This window comes from Sardina pilchardus, chromosome 7 (genome assembly GCF_963854185.1).
Source record: "Sardina pilchardus chromosome 7, fSarPil1.1, whole genome shotgun sequence".
Classification (NCBI taxonomy): Eukaryota; Metazoa; Chordata; class Actinopteri; order Clupeiformes; family Clupeidae; genus Sardina; species Sardina pilchardus.
In genome coordinates this window covers 7,888,548-7,909,944 of record NC_085000.1, presented here as the reverse complement: position 1 = coordinate 7,909,944, position 21,397 = coordinate 7,888,548, and the positions used below count along the sequence as shown (strand labels likewise).

Here is a 21,397-nt window from a genome sequence, read left to right as displayed (position 1 = left end):
GAATGGGATGCCATTAATGAGCTTACTCTTGTCAACTTGTTGTTTAACAGCTTCTAGGCATGTTGGTGGAGAGGTTTTTGTTCATGGGTAAGGTTGCTCACATTTATCCAAACCGTCAACAACCGTGAACAAATGCTATCGTATACATAGGTGGCTTCAAAGCATCCCTGACCCTGCACCATAGACACCCCACCACCACCACCACCACCACCATCAGCAGATATTGCAACAAGTGCAAGTGACAAGTTAGGCTATCTGAAGGTCATGAAGTCTAACCATCGAGGGGGCAGGGATTGAGGATGTGAGCGGTCCTCAATCGCCTCCAGTCGGTCTGGTAGATATATGTCTCAAGCTCACTCGGCATGAATTTGACTTGATAACTCTATCTGTATCATTTATAGCCCATCTCTACAACTGGCAAGAGGCGCCACTCGTACATCCCTTGGCGCGTTTGGTTCAGTCCAACCACGATGCCGAAATTGAAAATTGGAAAATGGACTCAGTTTTAGTTTTGTTTCAAATTCATTATTTACCGTTACAAAAACCACACTCGAAAGTTAAAAATAGCATCAATTTTCCATTTGCTGAGTAGTCTGAAAAATGGATAATGAAAGTTTTGAACCCATTTTTCATTTTTTCATGTGAATTCTGCAAATAGAACAAAGCACTGCAAAGTGTTACACGGACCGAAAATGATCCATTTGGCCAATTGTGTTTTGTAGGTGTGAGTCTGTGTAAGAGTTTAGAAAAAGTATCTGGTAAGCGCTTGTTAGCGATTGAAAAAAAAACTAATGAAGTTAAGTGTCTCTGGTTAAACCAGGTAAAAGGCCATAGAAGACAGGGAGGGACACGCCCACGGAAACGCAACGAGTCGCCTACGTTTTCCACGCGGAGCCACCACTGATCTAGCCTGATTACCATCGACTTTCAAAGGCTCTGCGGGACTTTAGTCTGACCAAGAGCCTGTGCTAACACGGTTTCTCCAAGCGCTGGTTGACCCGCCTCCTTTAAGTGCCTCGATTTGCTACTGGTTGATGTCAGAAAGCGGTTTGCCGAGCCTTGAACACACCTCTACCCAGAGCCGTTGGAGCTGCTCAAAGTTGATTGGTTCTCGACCAAAGGGGGCAGTTCCGCAGATTTCGGGAACTCAGAAATCCTTCCCGATGAGCAGTTGGCCAGACCAGCGACAGCAAAAGCCGAAGGTGTTACGTCACTGGGAGGGCGTGCCAGGCTACCACTGATCAGGGAATGGCGCGAGGTATCCCCAGCAGCCTAGAGGCGCATTCAGATAGCCTACAAAAACGTTCCGATTTTTTTTAAATTATCCAATTTTCTATCAAGCTCAACACATATGCAAAATAATAAAAACAAAAATACTCCAAAATCTTACTGACGAACCTGGCGTACCTGGCGAAAAAAAACCCCACAATATAGACAATCGAAATACATTTTTCAATTTCCGATTTTTAGGGGTTTTTTTGGATAGAAAATTGAACTGATGATGGACATTCCGCTGAATGAGTGCCATTTGTTAGTTGAAAACCTCCAAAAATAAACTCAAGGGACTATTTTTTTTTTTTTTTTATGGCTTTCAGTGATATTATTCTTAGTAAAAGTAACAGCAATGAGTTTTTTTGCATAAAAAATGCAAATAAATTAATTATGGACACCTGATTTCTAATCTAACTTCATGAGGACATTGAACACATAATGCTTTAATATCACTCAATATTTTTGGATGTTATTGGTTTCTTTTAAAAATAATTTCGGTAACAGGATATTCAAGAAATAAAAATGACTTTCTTTTGGCCTTCCTTTGGCCTTCAGAAGGCTTCATAATCTAATTTTCAACTAAATATGTGATTTGTTGAATACTCCAATGTTTTTAGGAGGGAAAATATGTTGGGGTAACAGGGATGAGTCAAAACCTGGGGACGCACCTATAATTAGTATTTTAAATAACAAAATATACATTTGTTATGAAAAATACATGTTAGACATAGTTGGGACATATGTAGGCCTAGGCTACATAAGAATAAAAAGCAAATAAGAATTCAGAGTGATTTTCAGAATACTATTTCATGGTGAAATTTTGATTTTAGCATCGGGGACAGCACAGAAAGGCTAATTTTCAGTGTTTTTGTTTTTGGGTGTTCTCAACCATGTCCCTGGAATTTGCACCTAGTTAGTATGCAGTGAGCACTAGTTAACAATAAAAAGTGCCTTTGGGGTAAAGATTGTGTGTTAAAATGTGCATAATCCCCTTGGGACAGAAATGACATTCATTCGGACCACACTGGCCCCTATGTGTCACTGGGTGCCCTTATTTCCCATGAAAGCATCTAGGCCTATCTATCTATCTATCTAGCCTAGCCTACTGTCATCACATCAGATGTGAATTTGAGTGATGCTCTTGAGATGACTGAATAATTGAACTGAGAAACACAGAGATTTTAAATTGGGGGTGGAAAGGGATTAGAATAGAATACGTCATCATTACACGTCATTCGTTATTTCATTTTTTTTTACAATTTAAAAATTAATTTAATGACGACACTTCCTGTTATTTAGCGTGTAGTGATTAACCTCATTTCCTCCTGTGGATTTTCTAATAGAGAATCTCAAGATGGCGTCGAGTGGAGGAGATGGAGAACCTGAGTGGACCGCAGCTGTACGGCCGCTTTTATCAGCGTCGTACACTGCTTTTGAAACGAAAGAGCTACCTCAGCTTATAGGATCCATCATTAACAGGTCAGATATTGCCATGTCTTTCTGTTAATTAAGCGTGGTGTCAAAGAAACCGATAATTTTGCCTGTGAGTTAACTAGCTATGCTAGTTAGCAATTTGATAGCTTTAGGCTACCATTTTGCTAGCCTGTCCATAGCGAATCAACTAGCACGGTTGCTACAAGAGAATCTGCTTCATCATCAGGCCGAATTTAGGATGGTGCAATAGTGTAGTGAGTCTATGATGCACGTTTAAGCCATTAACGGCGTATCACTACTAACAAGTAGTATATATTCACTTGTTGGTTGCTGTCAAATCAAGGACGATTTCCAAATCAGTAACTAACTAGCTAGCAGACCATCAAAATAGCTAACATGTAAATAGCTAGCTAACAGTACCGAAAGCTATCACTAGCCAGCTAGCCATTCTAGCAATCTATTTGGGAGTGACAAGAAATGGTGCAAGGAGGGGTTGTTGGTATGTCAGTTTCCAGTTCATGAAAACGAAAGCATCTGTCTACAGTACTCTAGATATTGAACTTGTTATTACTTCTTACCAAACTCTGGCATGGAAGACTGAACTAAGCATGTATTATGCGTCACCCGAGGAGTTTTCCCTATCTTGTTGGCATTGAAGGTGTGACAGTGAAGTTGTGAACGGCAGCGAGTGTCTTATCGAGTTGTTAGTCTACAGATGTTTTGAAACATTTGCGTTCCCAATGAGTTTACAGTTTATCTCTATGCTGTTAATGGAGTTGCCAACAGCAATTTTCTAAACCAACCAGCCGTGGCAACTCGGCATGTAAGCGTGTCTAAGCAGTAGATCAGTAGTCAAATCGGGGTCAACAGAAAAGTAACTTTAGTGGAACTTTAGATTATGACTAGGACTATGACTATGATTGGCATTTGAAGCCTAAGACTAGGTTATATTCACAATATTAGATATGCCCTCATGCAAACTTGTTTTCTAAAGGAGCACTTATCCTGCAATTCCGTAGCAATAAGGTCTTTCAAACACCGCACAGAATATGCTTTTCTGATTTGTTTACATATCCCGGTGCATTGTAACACCATCATTTTCTGATCGCACCGTTTAAATGGGCTAAATGTTACATTTGTTTTTTTTTTTGTTGTTGCAGTGAATCAGAGATTCTACACCATGATAAACAGTATGAGCCATTCTACTCATCATTTGTGGCACTCTCTGCACATTACATCACCACAGTATGTGGACAAAGTATGTACACTATTCTCTCTTCTGTTGTGTTTGTGATTTTGCTGCCCATCCTGTGTTGATCTTAGGAAATGTCTCCCTTTGTCATTGATAAGTAGACTGACTTGGTTATTATAAATGGACTCTTTCTAGTATTGTATGGCTTAGGAATATTAACAGCTGGATGAACTGCCATTATGTGAAAGGACCTGTATACATGTTGTTTGCTAAACTATGGATTTATATTCCCCACAACAAGAGTGAGAATCTGTAGGTAATATGAAACTGCATATCAATTTCACTCTGTTTAAATGCAATGTCTCATTCATTTATTGTTTTGCCTCCAGTCCCTAGAATTCAGTTGCTGTCGGTAGCAGCCGCCTGTAAAGTATTGATTGAGTTCTCTCTGCTGCGGCTGGAAAACCCAGATGAAGCATGTGCAGTTTCACAGGTGCGAGACTCTCTTTCCTGCAGCCTTACCCATTTGTCAGTGCCAAATGACATTACCTCAGTGCTGTACTTAGATAAAGTCCAGTACACTTACTGTATGTATTAATGTGTTATAGGCTCTGTATAACTGGTTTTCTCTCTGTGTCTTTGCCCCTGCAGAAGCACCTAATCTTGTTAATAAAGGGCCTCTGCACAGGCTGCAGTCGACTGGATCGTACGGAGATCATCACCTTCACCGCTATGATGAAGTCTGCCAAACTCCCCCAGACCGTGAAGACGCTCTCAGATGGTGAGTGTTTGGGCCTATGTTTCCAAGCTGAGCTGGCACGGCCGGGGCCTCCGCTCTCTCTGAATGCCTGCAGAAACTCTTAACATTCAGCTGCTGATCGCTGGTATTACCTTGAGATCTTTATTCAAGCGTCTGGCATTTAACTGTGAACAAGCCCAAGTTTGGGTATCTGTGCTTTTTATTCCTGTTAGATAAGTATCAGCCTCACTTCTGCTTCCGTGACAGACTCCAGAGTTACCTGCCAGTTAATGACACACTGGATCGTGTCCGATTTGCAGTCGGTGCACAGGGTTGCGTCACAGAGGAATATGGCTCTGTAGTCTCATGCGATAGTGTGACCTGATTAATAAATGGCTGTTCTACTTGTTCTCTGTCATTAGTGTTTTCCACAATCACAGTTTGACAGGGGTGAGTGATCTTAGTTTGATTTGACAGAGTCCTTGTTAGAAGAACACTTCACAAGCCCACACACCCACTCCTACTTCTGGAGAAAAGAAATAAAAAAGGGGCCATACTTAACTTCCCACTTACTTCTCACTGTCTGCTCTTCTCGTTGACTTTGGAGCTGAGAAGTGGAAGGGGTGCCAGAACAGGCCTGGGGTGTGCAGTTTCACACGGCGGTAAGGTGCTCCGAGCTCCCGCTTGGCTGCCCGACAGCTTGCATGGGTTTTAAAGCCAAGCAGGAGACGTGCTGTGGGAGTGAGAGTGGCCTGGCGTTGCGCTGCGCTTTCCCAGACTTGAGACATGACAAGAGGCGGTGGAGACTCTGGGGTGTTGGCACAGAGGAGGGCCACAGTAATGTCAGCAGCAGCAGCAGCCGCCTGGCTGGTTGAGAGACGAGTGCAGGACATGCTGGTCCATTGCCTGCTGTCTATGAGAGAGTGATTTGAATGTCATTTCACACGAGCAGCTGACAGGAAGTGCTTTTATTATGGCGGTCTTTAGGAAGTGTCACATGTACGTTCTGTGCTGAAACAGACTACTATATCTGCTAAGTTGCTTGTTGAAAGGTGTCTGTCTGCACGGGAACCTTAAATCAAATCAGCCGTCATTTGAGAGAGTGTCCAGTGAGGGCAGAGCTAGCCTGGCCTGGTCTGGATCCTCTGTCACTTATCCACCTGCTGCTCGCACAGTTAGTTAGTTGCTGAAAGGGCAGATCGCACACTCCTCAATCTCATGTGTACTGAGGAAGACGCGTGTGTGCTCTTCCACGGGCGAGGTTTAATCAAATAGGCCAGTGTTTTCTGCCGATTTCAGTGGCGTGCTGTAGAGCACGTAGGGTGAAGTGAAATGGAGATGTGCTGCTGCTGCTGTTGAGCTGTTGACCTTCATGCCAAATGGGCTGACCCAGTGGGGCTTGTTATGCCATTCATCACATGGGTGCCTACTGCCTTGTCATCATTGCGTCTTTGTACAAGATGTTGATCTGCATGTTTGGAAACTTTAATTGCATTACCTACAGTATATTGCAGTAGCAGACCTGTTAGTTAGATACTAATCTAACTGATTCATGGATTTGATTGCCAGCACCCAGTTTTGCATTTCTCTCTTCTATAGAGCACAATAGAAAGTATCTACTATATCTAAATATGCTATATTATACCTGGTATGCATCACCTCCTAGATAGTTTGCACTCATATAGAGTTTATATGCTCTAGATGCATTGTATTTTAGCTGTGCGCTCATGACAAAACATCTACAAGAAACAGAGGCATACATAGTTGTATGGCAATACAGTATTGAATCTCAAATCTGCTTAAATATAAATATGCTAATACATGATATGTGTTTTCTGTTTATTGCCTACATCTCTGTGTGTATGTGTGTGACATTGAGTCTCCTGCCCCAGATATTGCCATGCTGAAATGCTAGTCTGTTTTACAATCAAGATCATCCTTTGAGTCCATTCCGAGTACTGATCTGTTTATATTTTAATCACATTTGCTTTTGCAGTATATCAATTTGAGTATAATAACATTTGGCTAGGCAAAGACAGTTCTTCCCAGAAACCCTACACACGTGGCCTACTTTAAATGGCACGGTAGAGAAGGCAGTGTCCTTTTTCTTCCCCCATCCGAGTGCAGTGTAGTGTGGTGTAGTGTAGTGTAGTGTATTAGCCTGTGTGTGTTTTCTCCTCTTTAGCAGTGCCAGGCTGGCAGAAAGGCAGCTTTGTTTGCCTCTGTCTCTGTCGGAGGGGGGGATTTGCAGTCTCACGTTTCCAGATGGGTGCTCTCAGCACGGGGACTGGGATAGGCTGAGCTGTGCTGATACTCTGTCTACTCTGTTTGTGTGTCTGTCTGTGTGTGTGTGTCTGTGTGTGTGTGTGTGTGATGGCAGTGGAGGACCAGAAGGAACAACCCTCCCCAGTGAACCCAGAGCTGCGACACAAAGAAGTGCAAATGAACTTTTTCAATCAGCTGACCTCAGTCTTCAACCCAGACATCACCATCTTGGCCTCGCCCACCCCGCACATGCAGGTCAGCCGTTGTTTGTAAAAAAAAAGCAAAACAATTTGACAAAAAACACAAAAAGAACACAAACGCTATGAAAATTAAAACCATTAAAGCTGAAACTTGTCATTTTGTCGCCATTGCTTGTTGAGTTTTCACCATTTACATCAGATTTATGTGGAAAAGGCTGCTATGAAACAGATCATTTAGGAATTCCATATACAGTCACACAGTTGTCCCACCCTGAAATTGGCATACCGTAATTTCCCAACTATTAGCCGTGGCTTATATATTGATTAATACACGGGAGTCGTTAATATGGTATTAATGTGGTTTTGTTTCTTTTAACTTGCATAAAACATGGCTTACAGTATGCACAAAGCAGCTAATACACAGGAAATTACTGTAGTACATTGGTCGGCATGTCTGTAATGTTCAACTTCAGAGTGACCAACTTGCATGTTGGTGTTTGCAGGCTGAGAGTGAGTGTGATGAGCAGTCCACGACAGACCAGGCAACTCAGGCCAAAATGAAGAATGCCTTCATCTCCCAAAATGTGTCCAGTTTACAAGAACTAGGTGAGTGCTATGACACCCATAGACTGCAGTGCAAGTGGGCCTTCTTTGGGCCCCAAGGCATGCAGACTAGCCCTGTTTTTCCCACCTGAGTGTGTGGTCAGAGGGGCTGTGTTTACTCAGCGTGTGTGTGTGTGTCTCTCTCCGTGTTGGCAGGCGGGTCGGAGAAGTTGCTGCGCGTGTGCCTCAACCTACCCTACTTCCTGCGCTACATCAACCGCTTTCAGGACGCCGTGTCGGCCAACTCGTTCTTCATCATGCCGGCCACCGTGGCCGACGCCACAGCAGTTCGGAATGGGTAAGTGGAGGGTCAAAGGTCGTGCCTGTGAGCGCTTATCCAGCAGGGCAGTTTACAAACAACAGAGCTAATAAGCACCAATATGTTTGGTTTGTTTGAGATTGGGAGGCTTTGCGTGCTCATTTTCATGAGAAATTAGAAGGGCTTTGTCAGATTAATTTCCCTGCCAACTCCGATGGCTTAGCCCAGCCATGCAGTTTCTTGCTCAGAGATTCTGAATCAGAGGCACTTAGGGATGCTTTTAAGAAATGTTGCGGTGTGCCCTCAGCTTCCACTCCCTGGTGATTGACGTGACCATGGCCTTGGATACTCTGTCCCTGCCCGTGCTGGAGCCTCTGACTCCGGGGAGACTACTTGACGTGACCGTCCTGGCGCTCAGCTGCCTCTATGCCGGTAGGCCTCTCACCACTTGCACTGTGTATTGTGATGATACACACACTGTTGAAGTGAACAAGGTTGTTTTGTGACCTTGCTTTACATTCAGTTACATTCATTGCCAAGTGAACCGTAGTGAATATTGTTTGGTTCTGAGAGGAATACATTTGGGTTTGTGATGGCAGATGTTTGATTCTGTTGTATGACCTTACGTTGTAGTGGTAACCAGTATGATCTTTGTGCATTCACCCATTATCACACCCTCTGTTCGTAACAGAGGCTGAGCTTAGTCTACTTCTCTTTTTGAGAAATAAACACGTGAGTTAATGTCCGTCCTCCTGTCTCAGGTGTGAGTGTGGCCACCTGTATGGCCATCCTCCAGGTGGGCAGTGGCCTGCAGCTCCGTTCCACCGGGGCCACCGGCTCCAAAGAGGAGGACTACGAAAACGACGCTGCCACCATCGTACAGAAATGCGTAAGTCACAAACCCACTTACTACTCGCACAAACGTACTTCTTATAGCAGCATGAATGGTTTCCATTTTTTTGCTCGTTGTCATTTCTTGTTTTGTTTTGATTATTTGTTTTGTCACAATATTCATTTGACGTCTGCTTGTTTCTGCACAGCTGGAGATCTATGACATGATCGGTCAGGCCATCAGCAACTCGCGCAGAGCAGGAGGAGAGGTGAGTCCAGAATGACAGCCCTCCGCTCAGTGCTACCGCCGCAAATGTGTCCATGCGCTGTTAGTCTGATGTTTATCCAGCACTAAAATGCCCTCTGTCGTGTCTGTGTCCTGCTGCAGCACTACCAGAACTTCCAGCTGCTGGGTGCCTGGTGCCTGCTGAACAGCCTGTACCTCATCCTCAACCTGAGCCCCACAGCGCTCGCCGACAAAGGGAAGGAGAAGGACCCGCTGGCCGCGCTGCGCGTCCGAGACATCGCCAGCCGCACCAAAGACGGAGCAGGCTCTCCCAAGCTAGGCCCAGGAAAGGGGTATGGAATGCTTCAAATGTCTTCAATGTTGCTGTTGGGGGTTTTTGTTGTTGTTTCCCCCCCCATGATGCAGCTTTGACTACCTGTACTGTGTGTTTTGATGAATCTTACTGGTTATGTAGAGGACTTCCGGACCTGTAGAGAAAGGAGCAGTACTTAATGGCACCCCTAATGAGGAAATGCTTCAGGAAAACCAAAAGCCAAAGCACTGCATAAACTGTGACTTCACTAATGTGCAACTTATGTGGTTAAAGGCACCAAGGGTTTGGGGTCCTCTCCGTCATCTTGGCCAACCACTCCATCAAGCTGCTCACCTCACTGTTCCAGGATCTGCAAGTGGAAGCACTACACAGGGTACGGTTACTCTCATAACAGACTCGGTGCATAATCTTACTTCCACAAACGGCTCCTTGTGTGAGGTTCCTAGAAAACCAATACCGTGAAGCTGGTTGATTACATTTGTAAGGTAGCTGCCCTAGAGGGGGTTTGCTACGGCTATGCTGGTTCTCTATGCTATGCTGTGCTGTGCTGAAGTCCAAAGAGAACACATTATAAGAGTACACGTTATAAACACTCATGGTTATGATCGAGATTGCACTGGAACTGCTTGTAAAATATTGTAATAATAATAGCATATAAGTGTTTACCAGCCGTTGCATATACCTGGATATTGACAGGAATACAAATGGAATATTCTTTTAGCTCGTTTTAAGACCATAATTGCAACATTGTCTTAGTCTGAATAAGGTGAATAGTGGGATTATTGCTGTGCGTGTAAACATAGTGGATGTGTGTGTGGTGTGGTACAGGGCTGGGCGAGTGATGCCCCCCCAGCGGAACTGAACATCATGGCCCAGAGCACCTCCATCCAGAGGGTCCAGCGGCTCATCGACTCCGTGCCCCTCACCAACCTGCTCTTCACCCTCCTCTCCACCTCCTACAAGAAGGTACTGTGGAGTTAAGACTATCCATTATGCTCAAGTACTCTCAGTGTGTGTGTGTTTGACTTTTGCGCTCGTTGTTGTCACTTCAAGAAGCCCAATAGTTTGGTGAGAGGGCTGCTTGGTGGAGGTTCTAGTCCTGCCACATGATTCAGTACTCACTGATGTAAACACAAAGCATTTAGCATTCTTTCAGTCAGAGCCCCTCTCTTGTGCTGATTTGTGAGGTGTTCTCTCCCTCCCTCTCTTTCACTTGTTCTTTCTCTCTCTCGTGTGCGCTCTCTTGCACCCTCTCCCTCCCTCTCTCTCTCTCTCTCTCTCTCTCTCTCTCTCTCTCTCCCTCTCCCTCTCCCTCTCCCTCTCCCTCTCTCTCTCTCTCTCTCTCTCTCTCTCTCTCTCTCTCTCTCTCTCTCTCTCTCTCTCTCTCTCTCTCTCTCTCTCTCTCTCTCTCTCTCTCTCTCTCTCTCTCTCTCCCTCTCTCTCCCTCTCCCTCTCTGCACCCCTCTCCTCGTGCCCAGGCGTGTGTGCTCCAGAGGCAGAGGAAAGGCTCGGTGAGCAGCGACGCCAGCGCCTCCACCGACTCCAACACCTACTACGAGGACGACTTCAGCAGCACGGAGGAAGACAGCAGCCAGGGTAGGACAGCAGCACAGCACAGGCCGGCCCTCTGGGTGGCTGCTCACTCTCACATGAGCGCCACTCGTCTGAAGCGGCGGTTGTAACGGACCGCCGAGTAAAACTAGAGGATGATGATGATGATGATGATTTGCAGCAGTTGTTTTTTAATGACGTGTAACAGCAATAGCTGACGTGCAGCGTAAGCTGAAACTGTACTTCTGTTAAATTGTGTTTTTTTGATCACCTCAGTGTCATCATTGAATGAAAACCAAAAAAAGAAATGCTGTGTACTGAAATACTGAAGCATCAGACCGCAGGAGTTCTGGTGTATTTAGCTAGTTGAATGCAGCTGTTGTGTGTCTGACTGAGTTAGAGTCGAGGCTCAGGAAAGTGAAGGACATGTTCAGGTGTCTCCTGTGTACGGGAGGCTGCACTACGGCCAGCGAAGGTAGTCAAGGCAGGGTCAGGGAAGACGAGAGCTTAGACTCCACGGAGGAAAGTCAGTCGAGATTAGAGACGCCAGGTCAGTTTATCTGTCTGTCTGTTTCTTTTTCTTTTTTCTTTCTTTTCTCGTCACCACTGCTGCAGAATTGGTGTACTTTTTTTTGTTTTGACTCTTGCTTGCTCACCCAATGGGCTCTGTTGGCTGCAGGCATAGTGACAGTGTTTACTATTTCAGCAGAGAGAAGACAGGAGAGGACAAGAGCAGCTTGTATCTCAGGTCAGGAGCATTTTCATGTCCCTTAGGTCCTTCTCAGACTGCTAGTGCTCAGCAACGCACGCTGTCTGCACCATGCAATGCACTCTGTGTCTCTTTATTGTGCTACCCCTCGCAATAAAGACTTGAATAGTATTTATCACACACGCACACACACACACTCCCCCCCCCCCCCCCCCCCCCCCTAAAAATCCACACCCAAACTACCCGCTCAACCCCCACCCCCTCCCCCTACCCCCCCAAAGCCAGCTTGTAGACGCCGTAGTGTAATAACTCTCTGGATGTGACGGGTCTGGTTGTGAATATGATGTGGTTGTCGTGGTGAGTCAGGGAGCTGAGTTTTTTTGGTGTATACCCCTCCTCCCCCCTCCCTTTCCCCTCCTCCCCACGCCGTGTTCCAGATGACGACAGCGAGCCCATTCTGGGGCTGTGGTTCGAGGAGACCATCTCGCCCAGCAAGGAGAAGGTGGCCCCACCGCCGCCTCCTCCACCCCCGCCGCTGGAGACGTCGCCCAGGCTCAAGAGCCCCAGCAAGCAGGCGCCCGGAGAGAACGGCAACATCCTGGCCAGCCGCAAGGACCCGGAGCTGGTGAGTGACCGCCCGCGCCAGTCTGTGCCCGTGTTCTCGTGCGTGCCAGAGTCGCCGTGTATTGGATCTCACTCTGCCCCCTGCACCCTTCCCTCATCCTTACTGAGCTTTTAGCATGTTGGTATGCAGTGTTTGGTGTATTGTGGGTTATTAAGGGCCGTTCATACCGGGAACGATAACTATTGGTAACCATAACCATAATGATAAGTGTCCACACTGACTGTCTACAAAATTTGATGGATGCTTACTGACTGTCAGCTTTTTATTGTTCTCAAAATCGCTCTGAAAGTGATCCCCAGCAATATCCTTCTTCATGATGTTATAGCTTATGTGTGGATATTGTCAATAATATTAGCTAGAACAATGGTTTTTTTTTGCTGTTATCTTGATCATTCTTGGTGTGAACTCTGTGTGAGCTTTACTGTACAGTACTCAGTACTATAAATGCTGAGGTCAAGGTTGATTGTCCACTGACACTTTCTGTTTGCATTGATTTCAGTTTTTGAGTTTGGCTTCAAGCATACTGAACTTCATCACCACCTCTATGCTGAAGTCCAGGAACAATTTCATCCGCAACTACCTGAGTGTGTCCCTGACCGAGCAACACATGGCCACCCTGGCCAGCATCATCAAGGACGTGGACAAAGACGTCAAAGGTGGGTGAAGCGCTCTACTGTCAAAGAGCTGTAGATCTTTAACTCTTAGTCATGGTTGGTATAGACTACGTGCACAGCAGGCTCTTCCTGTAAGCTCATTTATATACGGTATTTATGTCTGTTCATATTCTGCTCCTTACATCTTCACTCCGACAATGAATATATTGTTTGCCCGATAATAACACTTTTAACACACGCATAAATGCTTCTTTATCGTAATGTGCTGATTCCCTAGTGCCACACCTTACCGGCTCTGTGCATACACCAATTACATTATCAATAGCCACAGGTTCAAACACATCTCACTCCACAGCAAACAAGCTTACAGAGAACCTTTCGTGCTCTTAGCCTACTGTGACTAGTTTTGAAGTATCTTCTGGTGTGTTGCTCCAGATGAAGTGTAGGGGTCCTTAGTATGTGTGGTCATCAAATATATGTGTGATTGTACCGGTGAACAGCAACTGGTCGTGTAGAATTTCCACGCATCTAACTCTGGCACCTGTCCTGCAGGCTCCTCTGATGAAGAGTTTGCATCAGCTCTGTATCACTTCAATCACTCGCTGGTGACCTCTGACCTTCCATCGCCAGCGCTGCAGGTGACAATCACATCAAACAAACACACAATTTTAAACAGTGTCCCTTTTCACTCACACGGTTGTGTCGACTGTAACTTGCTCACACTGTGCCGGTGGCTATATGGCGTGCCACTCTTGAATTATTCTTTGTTTGTTTGTTGTATTGATCATTTGTTTGTTTGTTTACCATAGAACACGCTGCTGCAGCAGCTGGGAGTGGCCCCGTTCTCGGAGGGCCCGTGGCCCATGTACATCCACCCCCAGTCCCTGTCCGTGCTGTCCAGGCTGCTGCTCATCTGGCAGCACAAGGCCAGCCAGCAGGGCGACCCCGACGTGCCAGAGTGCATGAAGGTCTGGGAGAGGTGAGTCCTGGTGACACACACCTGGAGAAAAGCACCAACACGTCTGGGTCTCTGTCAATGAATCAAGCCTAATCTTCAGTTGATGATTCCTTGTTGAGTCAAACATTTGCCATTTTTCAGCTGGTTGAGTTTTAGAGATGGTTAATGGTTAATAATAATGGAAAGTAACTAGGGATGTAACGATACACTCAACTCACGACTGGATATGGATTACGATTTTTTGTTCACGATACGATTTTATCACGAATTTTTTTTTTGATATTGATGCTGTTTGAAGAGGTTGCTCTAAAGAAAATGAAATTGCACCACTCCCTCTCCTTCCAAAGTATTACGTCCTACACCTCTCCTCTTAAAATAAATGGCAGGCCCTACTGTTGTATGCTACATCATTATAGTTGTTCAAGTGCATACACTAAATGGAGAGCTAGGATTAAAATTCAGACTGTGTCTTTAAATAGGCAACTTTTTCCATCTATCAGCACAATGCTACAGTAAGCCATTTCCACTAAAAAAATCAGCTCAATATTATGTGCAAGACTGATGTTTACCAAGCATGCCAACGTGTTAATCTCTTAGCACTATCGTCATACGTTTTCTCATAGTGAGATGGCTATCCCGACATATGTTCTGATGTGCATGGGGCGCACGGAGGTGAACGGCGGGACAAGCGCGAAATGACAAGGTGTTAACTAAACAATTGAGTAGACCTAAGGTCGACAGGCTTTGTGGTTAAAACGATGAAAACCAGTAGGTTAGTCTGTCACAGCTAACTTCGTTCAAGCACAGTAGCTTAGACTAGTTTACACACGCAGAAATTAAAAGTCAATATCAGCATCACAAGATTGCTGTCATTATCGGAAAATCCAGACACGTCAAACTGGACGCAAACGCGTGGCAAAAAACAAAACAACTTCATAAATTATGTCTTTTTCAAACCTTGAAAACACCACATTAAAATCCAAGCATTTTCAAGGATTTCAAGCACCCATACGAACCCTGACACACACACTCTAGTTCAAAGTTGTTGCCTACCGTCGTCTTCCCTCGTTCTGTGCCCCATACCTAGTGACATAAGTCACGTGACTCATCGCGATTCATTTTTTCTATCAACCGGTGCGAATCGTCACGCATTTGTATCGATTTTTTTTCGTGTCGCGATGCATCGTTACATCCCTAAAAGTAACTGCTCAGTGGTTTAATAGATCCCATTACGCTACGTGTTGAGATAAGTCAACAAATCCCAGGAAGGCTATATATAATTGCTGCCATTGCAGTGCTTTGCTCCAGGGGCTAAGCACATGAATTGGGGAGGTAGCAGTGCTGGGCCTGACCCTGTCTGTGTGCTACGCCTGCAGGTTCCTGGGCACCCTAAAGCAGCACACGCTGCAGGGCTCGCAGCCCAGCGACGACGACCTGAACGTGGAGCACCTGCAGCTGCTGCTCCTGATCTTCCACAACCTGTCGGACTCGGGCCGCCGCAGCGTGCTCACCATGTGCACGCAGGCCATCGCCGAGGTGGCCGCCCACGTGGACTCGCAGCTGCAGGCCGTGCCCCTCAACCTGGCCCGCATCCTGCTGGTCTTCGACTACCTGCTGCACCAGTACTCCAAAGTCCCCATGTACCTCTTCGAACAGGTAGGGGGCGCTACATCGTTAACACATCACCAGCTCTTCTCTCCTATAGCACTCGGTTGTGGCTACTGTGACCTGAATGTTTAGAAGATACTGCTGCATGAATACAATGACACTGTTTTTTCAGCTTTATAGCATATAACAGTCATAACATATACAGTCATTTCTTGTGTATTAGCCACATTGTATATGAACCACAGGACCGTGCTTTATGCAAGTTAAAAGAAACATAACAATATTGATACCATATTAACTGCCTCCATGTATTAACTTCATAACTGTAGAAATTGGTATTTATTTTTGGTAAATTGTTAGTATAATAACTCGGTAACGTCAAGTGGCTGCTCTTGACACTGCTGTGGGCCAATAATACGGACTAATATTGATGTTGGTGCATTTTTTTTTTTTTTTTTTTTTCGATATAGGTCCAGTACAACCTGCTGACCCCACCTGCGTCTGGAGGCAGCTCTGGGCAGGATGGCGGCAAGCGCGGATCCGCCCCGCTGTACTACGGCTTCAAAGAGGTGGAGGACAACTGGACCAAGCACTGCTCGGCAGGTAGGAGTAAGTCAAGCCGCTTTGTTTTTACCTCAGCCAAGCAATAGTGACAACATGTCTTTTGCATCACTAATCTGCACGCCGTGGGAATTTGCATGCACGCTATTCCGGCAGCTTGTAGACTGGAGTTACATTTTTTGGGGGGGTAGGGGGGGTGTCTTGACTTTTCATGCATTTTGACCAAATTGTTCTGTTTGTTCAGACTCAACGGTTCAGCCCAAGTTCTACTGCGTCCTGTCTCCTGAGGCATCAGAGGATGACCGCAGCCGTCTAGACAGCAAGGTGCTTGACACAGACGTCTCAGTTTTATTATTTCGTTTTTCAGTCTTATATTTACAGTAAGATACAAGTCCACTAAGAATTCACATAGTGCCATTCTCAATGAAATCAAGCTCATAGTCTCTTGTGCGTTTGTCTGTGCAGGTTTTCTACGTGTTGTTCAACATTTCTGTGAAATACGACAACCTGTACTCGAGTCTGGTCGCTCTGCTGTCGGCTGGCTCGCGGTTTGACATGGCCAGAAGGCAGGAAAACAAACCAATCACCCCAATCGTGAGTTAACGTTACTTGCAGCATCAGTTTTCTTGGCTGATCCTTAATCACATGGTTCTATGTGTTTGCTGTTTATTTCTCTTTTTTTTTTTTAATGATCACGTCACATTTTCTGGCCACAGGAGGCGTGCTCTCTGCAGTACTACTTCCTGGTGCTGTGGAGGATTCTGGGAGTGCTTCCCCCATCCAAAGCGTACGTGGAGCAGCTGAAGACGGGCAGCAGCGACCCCAGCGAGAGCGACATCCTGCACACCCTCCGCTGGTCGTCACGGCTACGCGTCAGCACATACGTCAACTGGATCAAGGTCAGTTTTCAGGCTTAACGTCATGGATCTGTCGAGCTAAAAAACATCTGAATAATGATGTCTGGAATTGCTCCATGAATAATTTAAGTGTGAAGTTGTTAGTTGTTCATCTAAGTTTGCGTCTTGTTATTTTTAGGAACACCTGTTGAAGCAGGGCATGAAGTTGGACCACGCCACTTCTCTTGTTGAGATGGCCTCTACCAAGTGTAGTGCAGTGAAGTATGATGTGGACCTGGCAGAGGAGTATATCGCTAGACAGGTAAGAACTGAGAACATTCCATCCCAGAATGGTCATTTGGAATGTGGTGGTGATCTGCACAGTATTATCTGGTGATTTAACCAAAATATATATATATATTTTTTTTTCATTTATTTTGGTTCCCTCTCCCCCGTCTCCCTCCTTCTCTCCCTCTCTCCCTTCGTTTTTCTTTGTCTCCCTCCGTCCAGATTTCCTCCTTCAGCAGCGTGGACCCCACCGCCATCCTGCCTCTTCACCAGGTGCCCTCCCTGCAGACCATCTACACGCTGGACGCGGTCATCTCCAAGGTGCAGGTGTCCCTGGACGAGCACTTCTCCAAAGTGGCGGCCGAGAGCGACCCGCACAAGTCCTCCGAGATCACCAAGAACCTGCTGCCCGCCACCCTGCAGCTCATCGATCTGTACACTGCCTTCACACGGTGAGACAGATGGCGTGTCGGCACTGAGCCCACGGTCACTTCACACGTGCACGGGACGAGTGCACACACACTTCCTTACACACACCCACACACTTCCTCCGTTGAACATGCAATTGGCTGTGTGAACATTCACATTTCCTGTGCAGAGTAGGTCAACATTTGTGCGGGCTATCAATGCCTCAATTTGTGCTTTAGTACATTATGAAAAGCCCCATTGTTTTAGCACATGTTATGTATAGCACATACTGTGCCTTCATTTACACACACACACACACACACACACACACACACACACACACACACACACACACACACACACACACACACACACACACACACCATACACATATACACATATATATGAATTATGTATACTGTGTGTGTGTGTGTGTGTGTATATATGTATTTTTAAAAATCTATATATATTCTGCGCTGCTAAAATGAGCTAGCTTCTGCATGTCTCTCTAAGTTCCGGAGAGTTCTAGAAGGCGTGTAGTAATGCGTGCTGTGTCCTGTGTGCAGCTCTTACCTGTTGATGAGTCTCCCAGAGGAGGGTGAGAACAAGCCCACCGAGGCCAAGCTGAAGGGCTACGCCGCCGTGCTGTCCATCGGCTCCGCGCGCTGCAAGGCCAACCTGCTCGGTGAGGACCCCAGCACGCCCGGACACGGCGCTCTCATGGGCTCGCTCTTATGTCTGCTGAATGGCCCGGCATGCTTTCAAATGGGCTCCTCTGTTCTAGTTCTAAGACTTTTCTGTGTTCTGTGTTCTGTGGCGCGCACAGGTCAGGCAGTGATGCAGAATCTCCCGTCAGCTGTACAGACACTCTGCGAGACGTGGAACAACATCCACACCAACGAGTTCCCCAACATTGGCTCATGGGTACGTCCCTAGTCTTGCGTTCCCTTTTTTTTTTTTTAAGTTTAGCGCTTTTATTTAAAGGAGAACCAGTTTAAATAGACCTTATCTGTCCGTCCGCAGCGCAACGCCTTTGCCAACGACACCATCCCGTCGGAGAGCTACATCAGCGCCATCCAGGCGGCACACCTGGGCACGCTGAGCAGCCAGTCTCTGCCGCTGGCGTCCTCGCTCAAGCACATCCTCCTCTCTCTGGTGCGCCTCACCGGAGACCTGCTCGTGTAAGTCACGTGACTCTACGGCGCATCACACAACACTACAGTGCACTCACAGACAGCCCACTTTTGATTGTCAAAACGAACCAATAGCATTTATGCAGTGGTGGGTGACATCTGTTGAAAACTCCTCTCTATCTCCTGAGTTGCTTCGTTTTTATTCATGTACTTTTAATGTACTTTTGTTAATTACCAAGTATATTGTAATAAGTACACTGACCAAAAAAGTGATTGTGCCTTCACATGTTCAGTGCTAAATTTCACACAGAATGCAGAACGTATGTCAGGTCACAAAAGCACACACAGAATATTTTGGATTTGAGGAAAGGTTAAATGACTGTTCTCTTGTCCGGAGTTGCCCTAGAGAGCACAGCACATACTAGTCTCAGTAGTAGTAGTTGTAATCTTCGATAAGTGAGTGTAATCTAAAGCGCTGGTGCGCTCCCCTGTTGGCTGCAGCACGGACGAGCTGAACGTGTCGCAGGCGATCCACGCGCTGCTGCCCCTCCTGCTGGAGGGCAGCACGGAGAGCGTGGCCGAGATCAGCAGCACGTCCCTGGAGCGCATCCTGGGCCCCGCCGAGTCCGACGCCTTCCTGGCCCGCGTCTACGAGCGCCTCGTCACCGGCTGCTACAACATCATCGCCAACCACTCCGACCCCAACAGGTCAGCCCCGCACCCGCCATTACGGCATCTTTTGCTGTTCATGATCTAAAACTGAAGTTTGGAGAGAGATGACTCGCACAATATTTAAAAACAAATCAATCTTGACACATTCTATTACTGTTAGTCACTTTTGATGTACAGGAACGGTACATGCAATTTAGTTTGGTTGCGCATCCATTTAGATGTTTTGGTGCTGTTGGTGTGTTAAATTGGCATTGAAAGCTGTATTTGGTGTGGTAACCGTGCTGTGCTTCTCCCCTCCCCTCCTCTCCTCTCCCAGTGGTCTGGATGAGTCTGTGCTGGAGGAGTGTCTGATGTACCTGGAGAAGCAGCTGGAGAGCAGCCAAGTCAGGAAGGCCATGGAGGAGTTCTTCTCCTTCAGGTAGCCTGCACGCCCAGTTAGCCCACATGGGCCTGTGCTCACAAAGCATCTGGAGGCTAGAAGTAGCTTGTTGACCAGCAGGAGCTTGCTAATTGAGCGGAAATCTTCAAAAGAATGGATATGCTAGTCCTAACTTTCGGGGACACCTAGAATTAACATTAAGCAGTCAATGTTGTTAGAACTGACATGGTAATCTGTTCTTTTTGTTGCTTCTTTTAGTGGGGAACTGGTTCAGATCATGATGGCAACTGCCAATGAGAATCTGTCTGCAAAGTTCTGCAACAGAGTGTTGAAATTCTTCACCAAACTCTTCCAGCTAAGTAAGTACCCCTTCAGCTCTCATGGCATGCAAATGCCCTACCCAGAAAGCAGTCACTGTGTAATAATCACTGTGTTCAAGGTCATTTGATGAAGGCAGTAATTACATCTGCATGTGATGGCTCCAGTAATTGAATCAGAAATGACGCTACATAAGTGTCCCAGTGTAGCTGCAGCTTTGCAGTCTGAGAACTGAAACAGACTTGTACTAAAGGAGCTCCAGTTAGCAGGTTCCTAGCCTCTCTAACGTGCCCCTCTCTCCCTCCCTCCCTCCCTCCCTCCCTCCCTCCCTCCCTGGTCCCGTGTAGCGGAGAAGAGCCCCAACCCGAGCCTGCTGTACCTGTGCGGCTCGCTGGCCCAGCTGGCCTGCGTGGAGCCGTCGCGGCTGCAGGCCTGGCTGACGCGCATGACCGCCACGCTGCCCAAGGACTCGGAGCAGCTGGACACGGTGCAGGAGAACCGGCAGCTGCTGCAGCTGCTCACCACCTACATCGTGCGCGAGCCCAGCCAGGTGGGCGAGGGCGTGTGCACCGTGCTGCTCAGCACGCTCATCCCCATGGCCACCGAGATGCTGGCCAACGGCGACGGCGCCGGCTTCCCCGAGCTCATGGTCATCATGGCCACGCTGGCCAGCGCAGGCCAGGGGGCGGGCCACCTGCAGCTGCACCGCGCCGCCATTGATTGGCTGACCAGATGGTGAGACACATGACAATCACATGACTCCATGCTTTAAAATGTTGGTGTGTGTGTACGTGTGTGTACACTTCAAATATATGAGAATATATGTGACCCTGCAAAGCAAAACCAGTCGTTTTGTGCTCGATGCTATGTTAAGAAAATCCACGATAAACAAAGGTTTGGGCTAAAATGTTAAATTTCACATTTTGTAGACATTATACAGTCTACAAAAACATACTTTGTGACTCTTAAACCTGGCGAAGATTCAACACATTAGCAGTCATTCCCGTTGTCCACGCCGCTTAAAAATGAGAATTTCTCCTTTTCTGGCATGTCGTGACGGGAGAACCATGTCAACTTTGAATGCGGTTATCTTAGCGATAGTTTCTCAAATACCCTCGATATACATATCGTTGGAAAGCCTAGTTTATGGTCTTTCATGTGATCACAATAACTTAATTTGGTAAATTTGACCAAAGTGACTGGTTTCGCTTTGCAGGGTCACATATGTAGTGTAGTATACTCTAGTTACTATTGGACTATTGGATCATGCTCCAACCCTGATTTTCCACATCTCCCACAGTAAAAAGTACTTGTTCCAGAAGAATGTTGTGGAGAAAGTGACCGCCAACGTGTCCCAAGGCAAAGTAAGTGATCCTCTCCAC

The 21,397-nt window shown here is 46.4% G+C and overlaps 1 protein-coding gene across 1 annotated transcript in view; it reads left to right on the top strand.

The window, feature by feature from the left end:
- The first annotated feature begins 2,626 nt into the window (after nucleotides 1–2,626).
- Nucleotides 2,627–21,397, top strand: part of ubr4 (ubiquitin protein ligase E3 component n-recognin 4) — a 58,302-nt gene continuing 39,531 nt past the window's right edge. Inside the window, exons 1-33 of the mRNA XM_062540568.1 lie at nucleotides 2,627–2,751; nucleotides 3,867–3,964; nucleotides 4,288–4,391; nucleotides 4,550–4,679; nucleotides 7,018–7,157; nucleotides 7,606–7,708; nucleotides 7,862–8,003; nucleotides 8,272–8,396; nucleotides 8,726–8,853; nucleotides 9,005–9,064; nucleotides 9,184–9,374; nucleotides 9,629–9,728; nucleotides 10,184–10,321; nucleotides 10,834–10,951; nucleotides 12,053–12,240; nucleotides 12,740–12,896; nucleotides 13,407–13,492; nucleotides 13,664–13,833; nucleotides 15,189–15,468; nucleotides 15,891–16,023; nucleotides 16,226–16,305; nucleotides 16,447–16,575; nucleotides 16,698–16,880; nucleotides 17,017–17,139; nucleotides 17,328–17,557; nucleotides 18,080–18,198; nucleotides 18,340–18,437; nucleotides 18,537–18,694; nucleotides 19,148–19,354; nucleotides 19,635–19,736; nucleotides 19,956–20,056; nucleotides 20,363–20,750; nucleotides 21,316–21,379. Coding sequence (XP_062396552.1) covers nucleotides 2,627–2,751; nucleotides 3,867–3,964; nucleotides 4,288–4,391; nucleotides 4,550–4,679; nucleotides 7,018–7,157; nucleotides 7,606–7,708; nucleotides 7,862–8,003; nucleotides 8,272–8,396; nucleotides 8,726–8,853; nucleotides 9,005–9,064; nucleotides 9,184–9,374; nucleotides 9,629–9,728; nucleotides 10,184–10,321; nucleotides 10,834–10,951; nucleotides 12,053–12,240; nucleotides 12,740–12,896; nucleotides 13,407–13,492; nucleotides 13,664–13,833; nucleotides 15,189–15,468; nucleotides 15,891–16,023; nucleotides 16,226–16,305; nucleotides 16,447–16,575; nucleotides 16,698–16,880; nucleotides 17,017–17,139; nucleotides 17,328–17,557; nucleotides 18,080–18,198; nucleotides 18,340–18,437; nucleotides 18,537–18,694; nucleotides 19,148–19,354; nucleotides 19,635–19,736; nucleotides 19,956–20,056; nucleotides 20,363–20,750; nucleotides 21,316–21,379 — 4,698 coding nt within the window. The remainder of the gene's footprint in view (nucleotides 2,752–3,866; nucleotides 3,965–4,287; nucleotides 4,392–4,549; nucleotides 4,680–7,017; nucleotides 7,158–7,605; nucleotides 7,709–7,861; nucleotides 8,004–8,271; nucleotides 8,397–8,725; nucleotides 8,854–9,004; nucleotides 9,065–9,183; nucleotides 9,375–9,628; nucleotides 9,729–10,183; nucleotides 10,322–10,833; nucleotides 10,952–12,052; nucleotides 12,241–12,739; nucleotides 12,897–13,406; nucleotides 13,493–13,663; nucleotides 13,834–15,188; nucleotides 15,469–15,890; nucleotides 16,024–16,225; nucleotides 16,306–16,446; nucleotides 16,576–16,697; nucleotides 16,881–17,016; nucleotides 17,140–17,327; nucleotides 17,558–18,079; nucleotides 18,199–18,339; nucleotides 18,438–18,536; nucleotides 18,695–19,147; nucleotides 19,355–19,634; nucleotides 19,737–19,955; nucleotides 20,057–20,362; nucleotides 20,751–21,315; nucleotides 21,380–21,397) is intronic.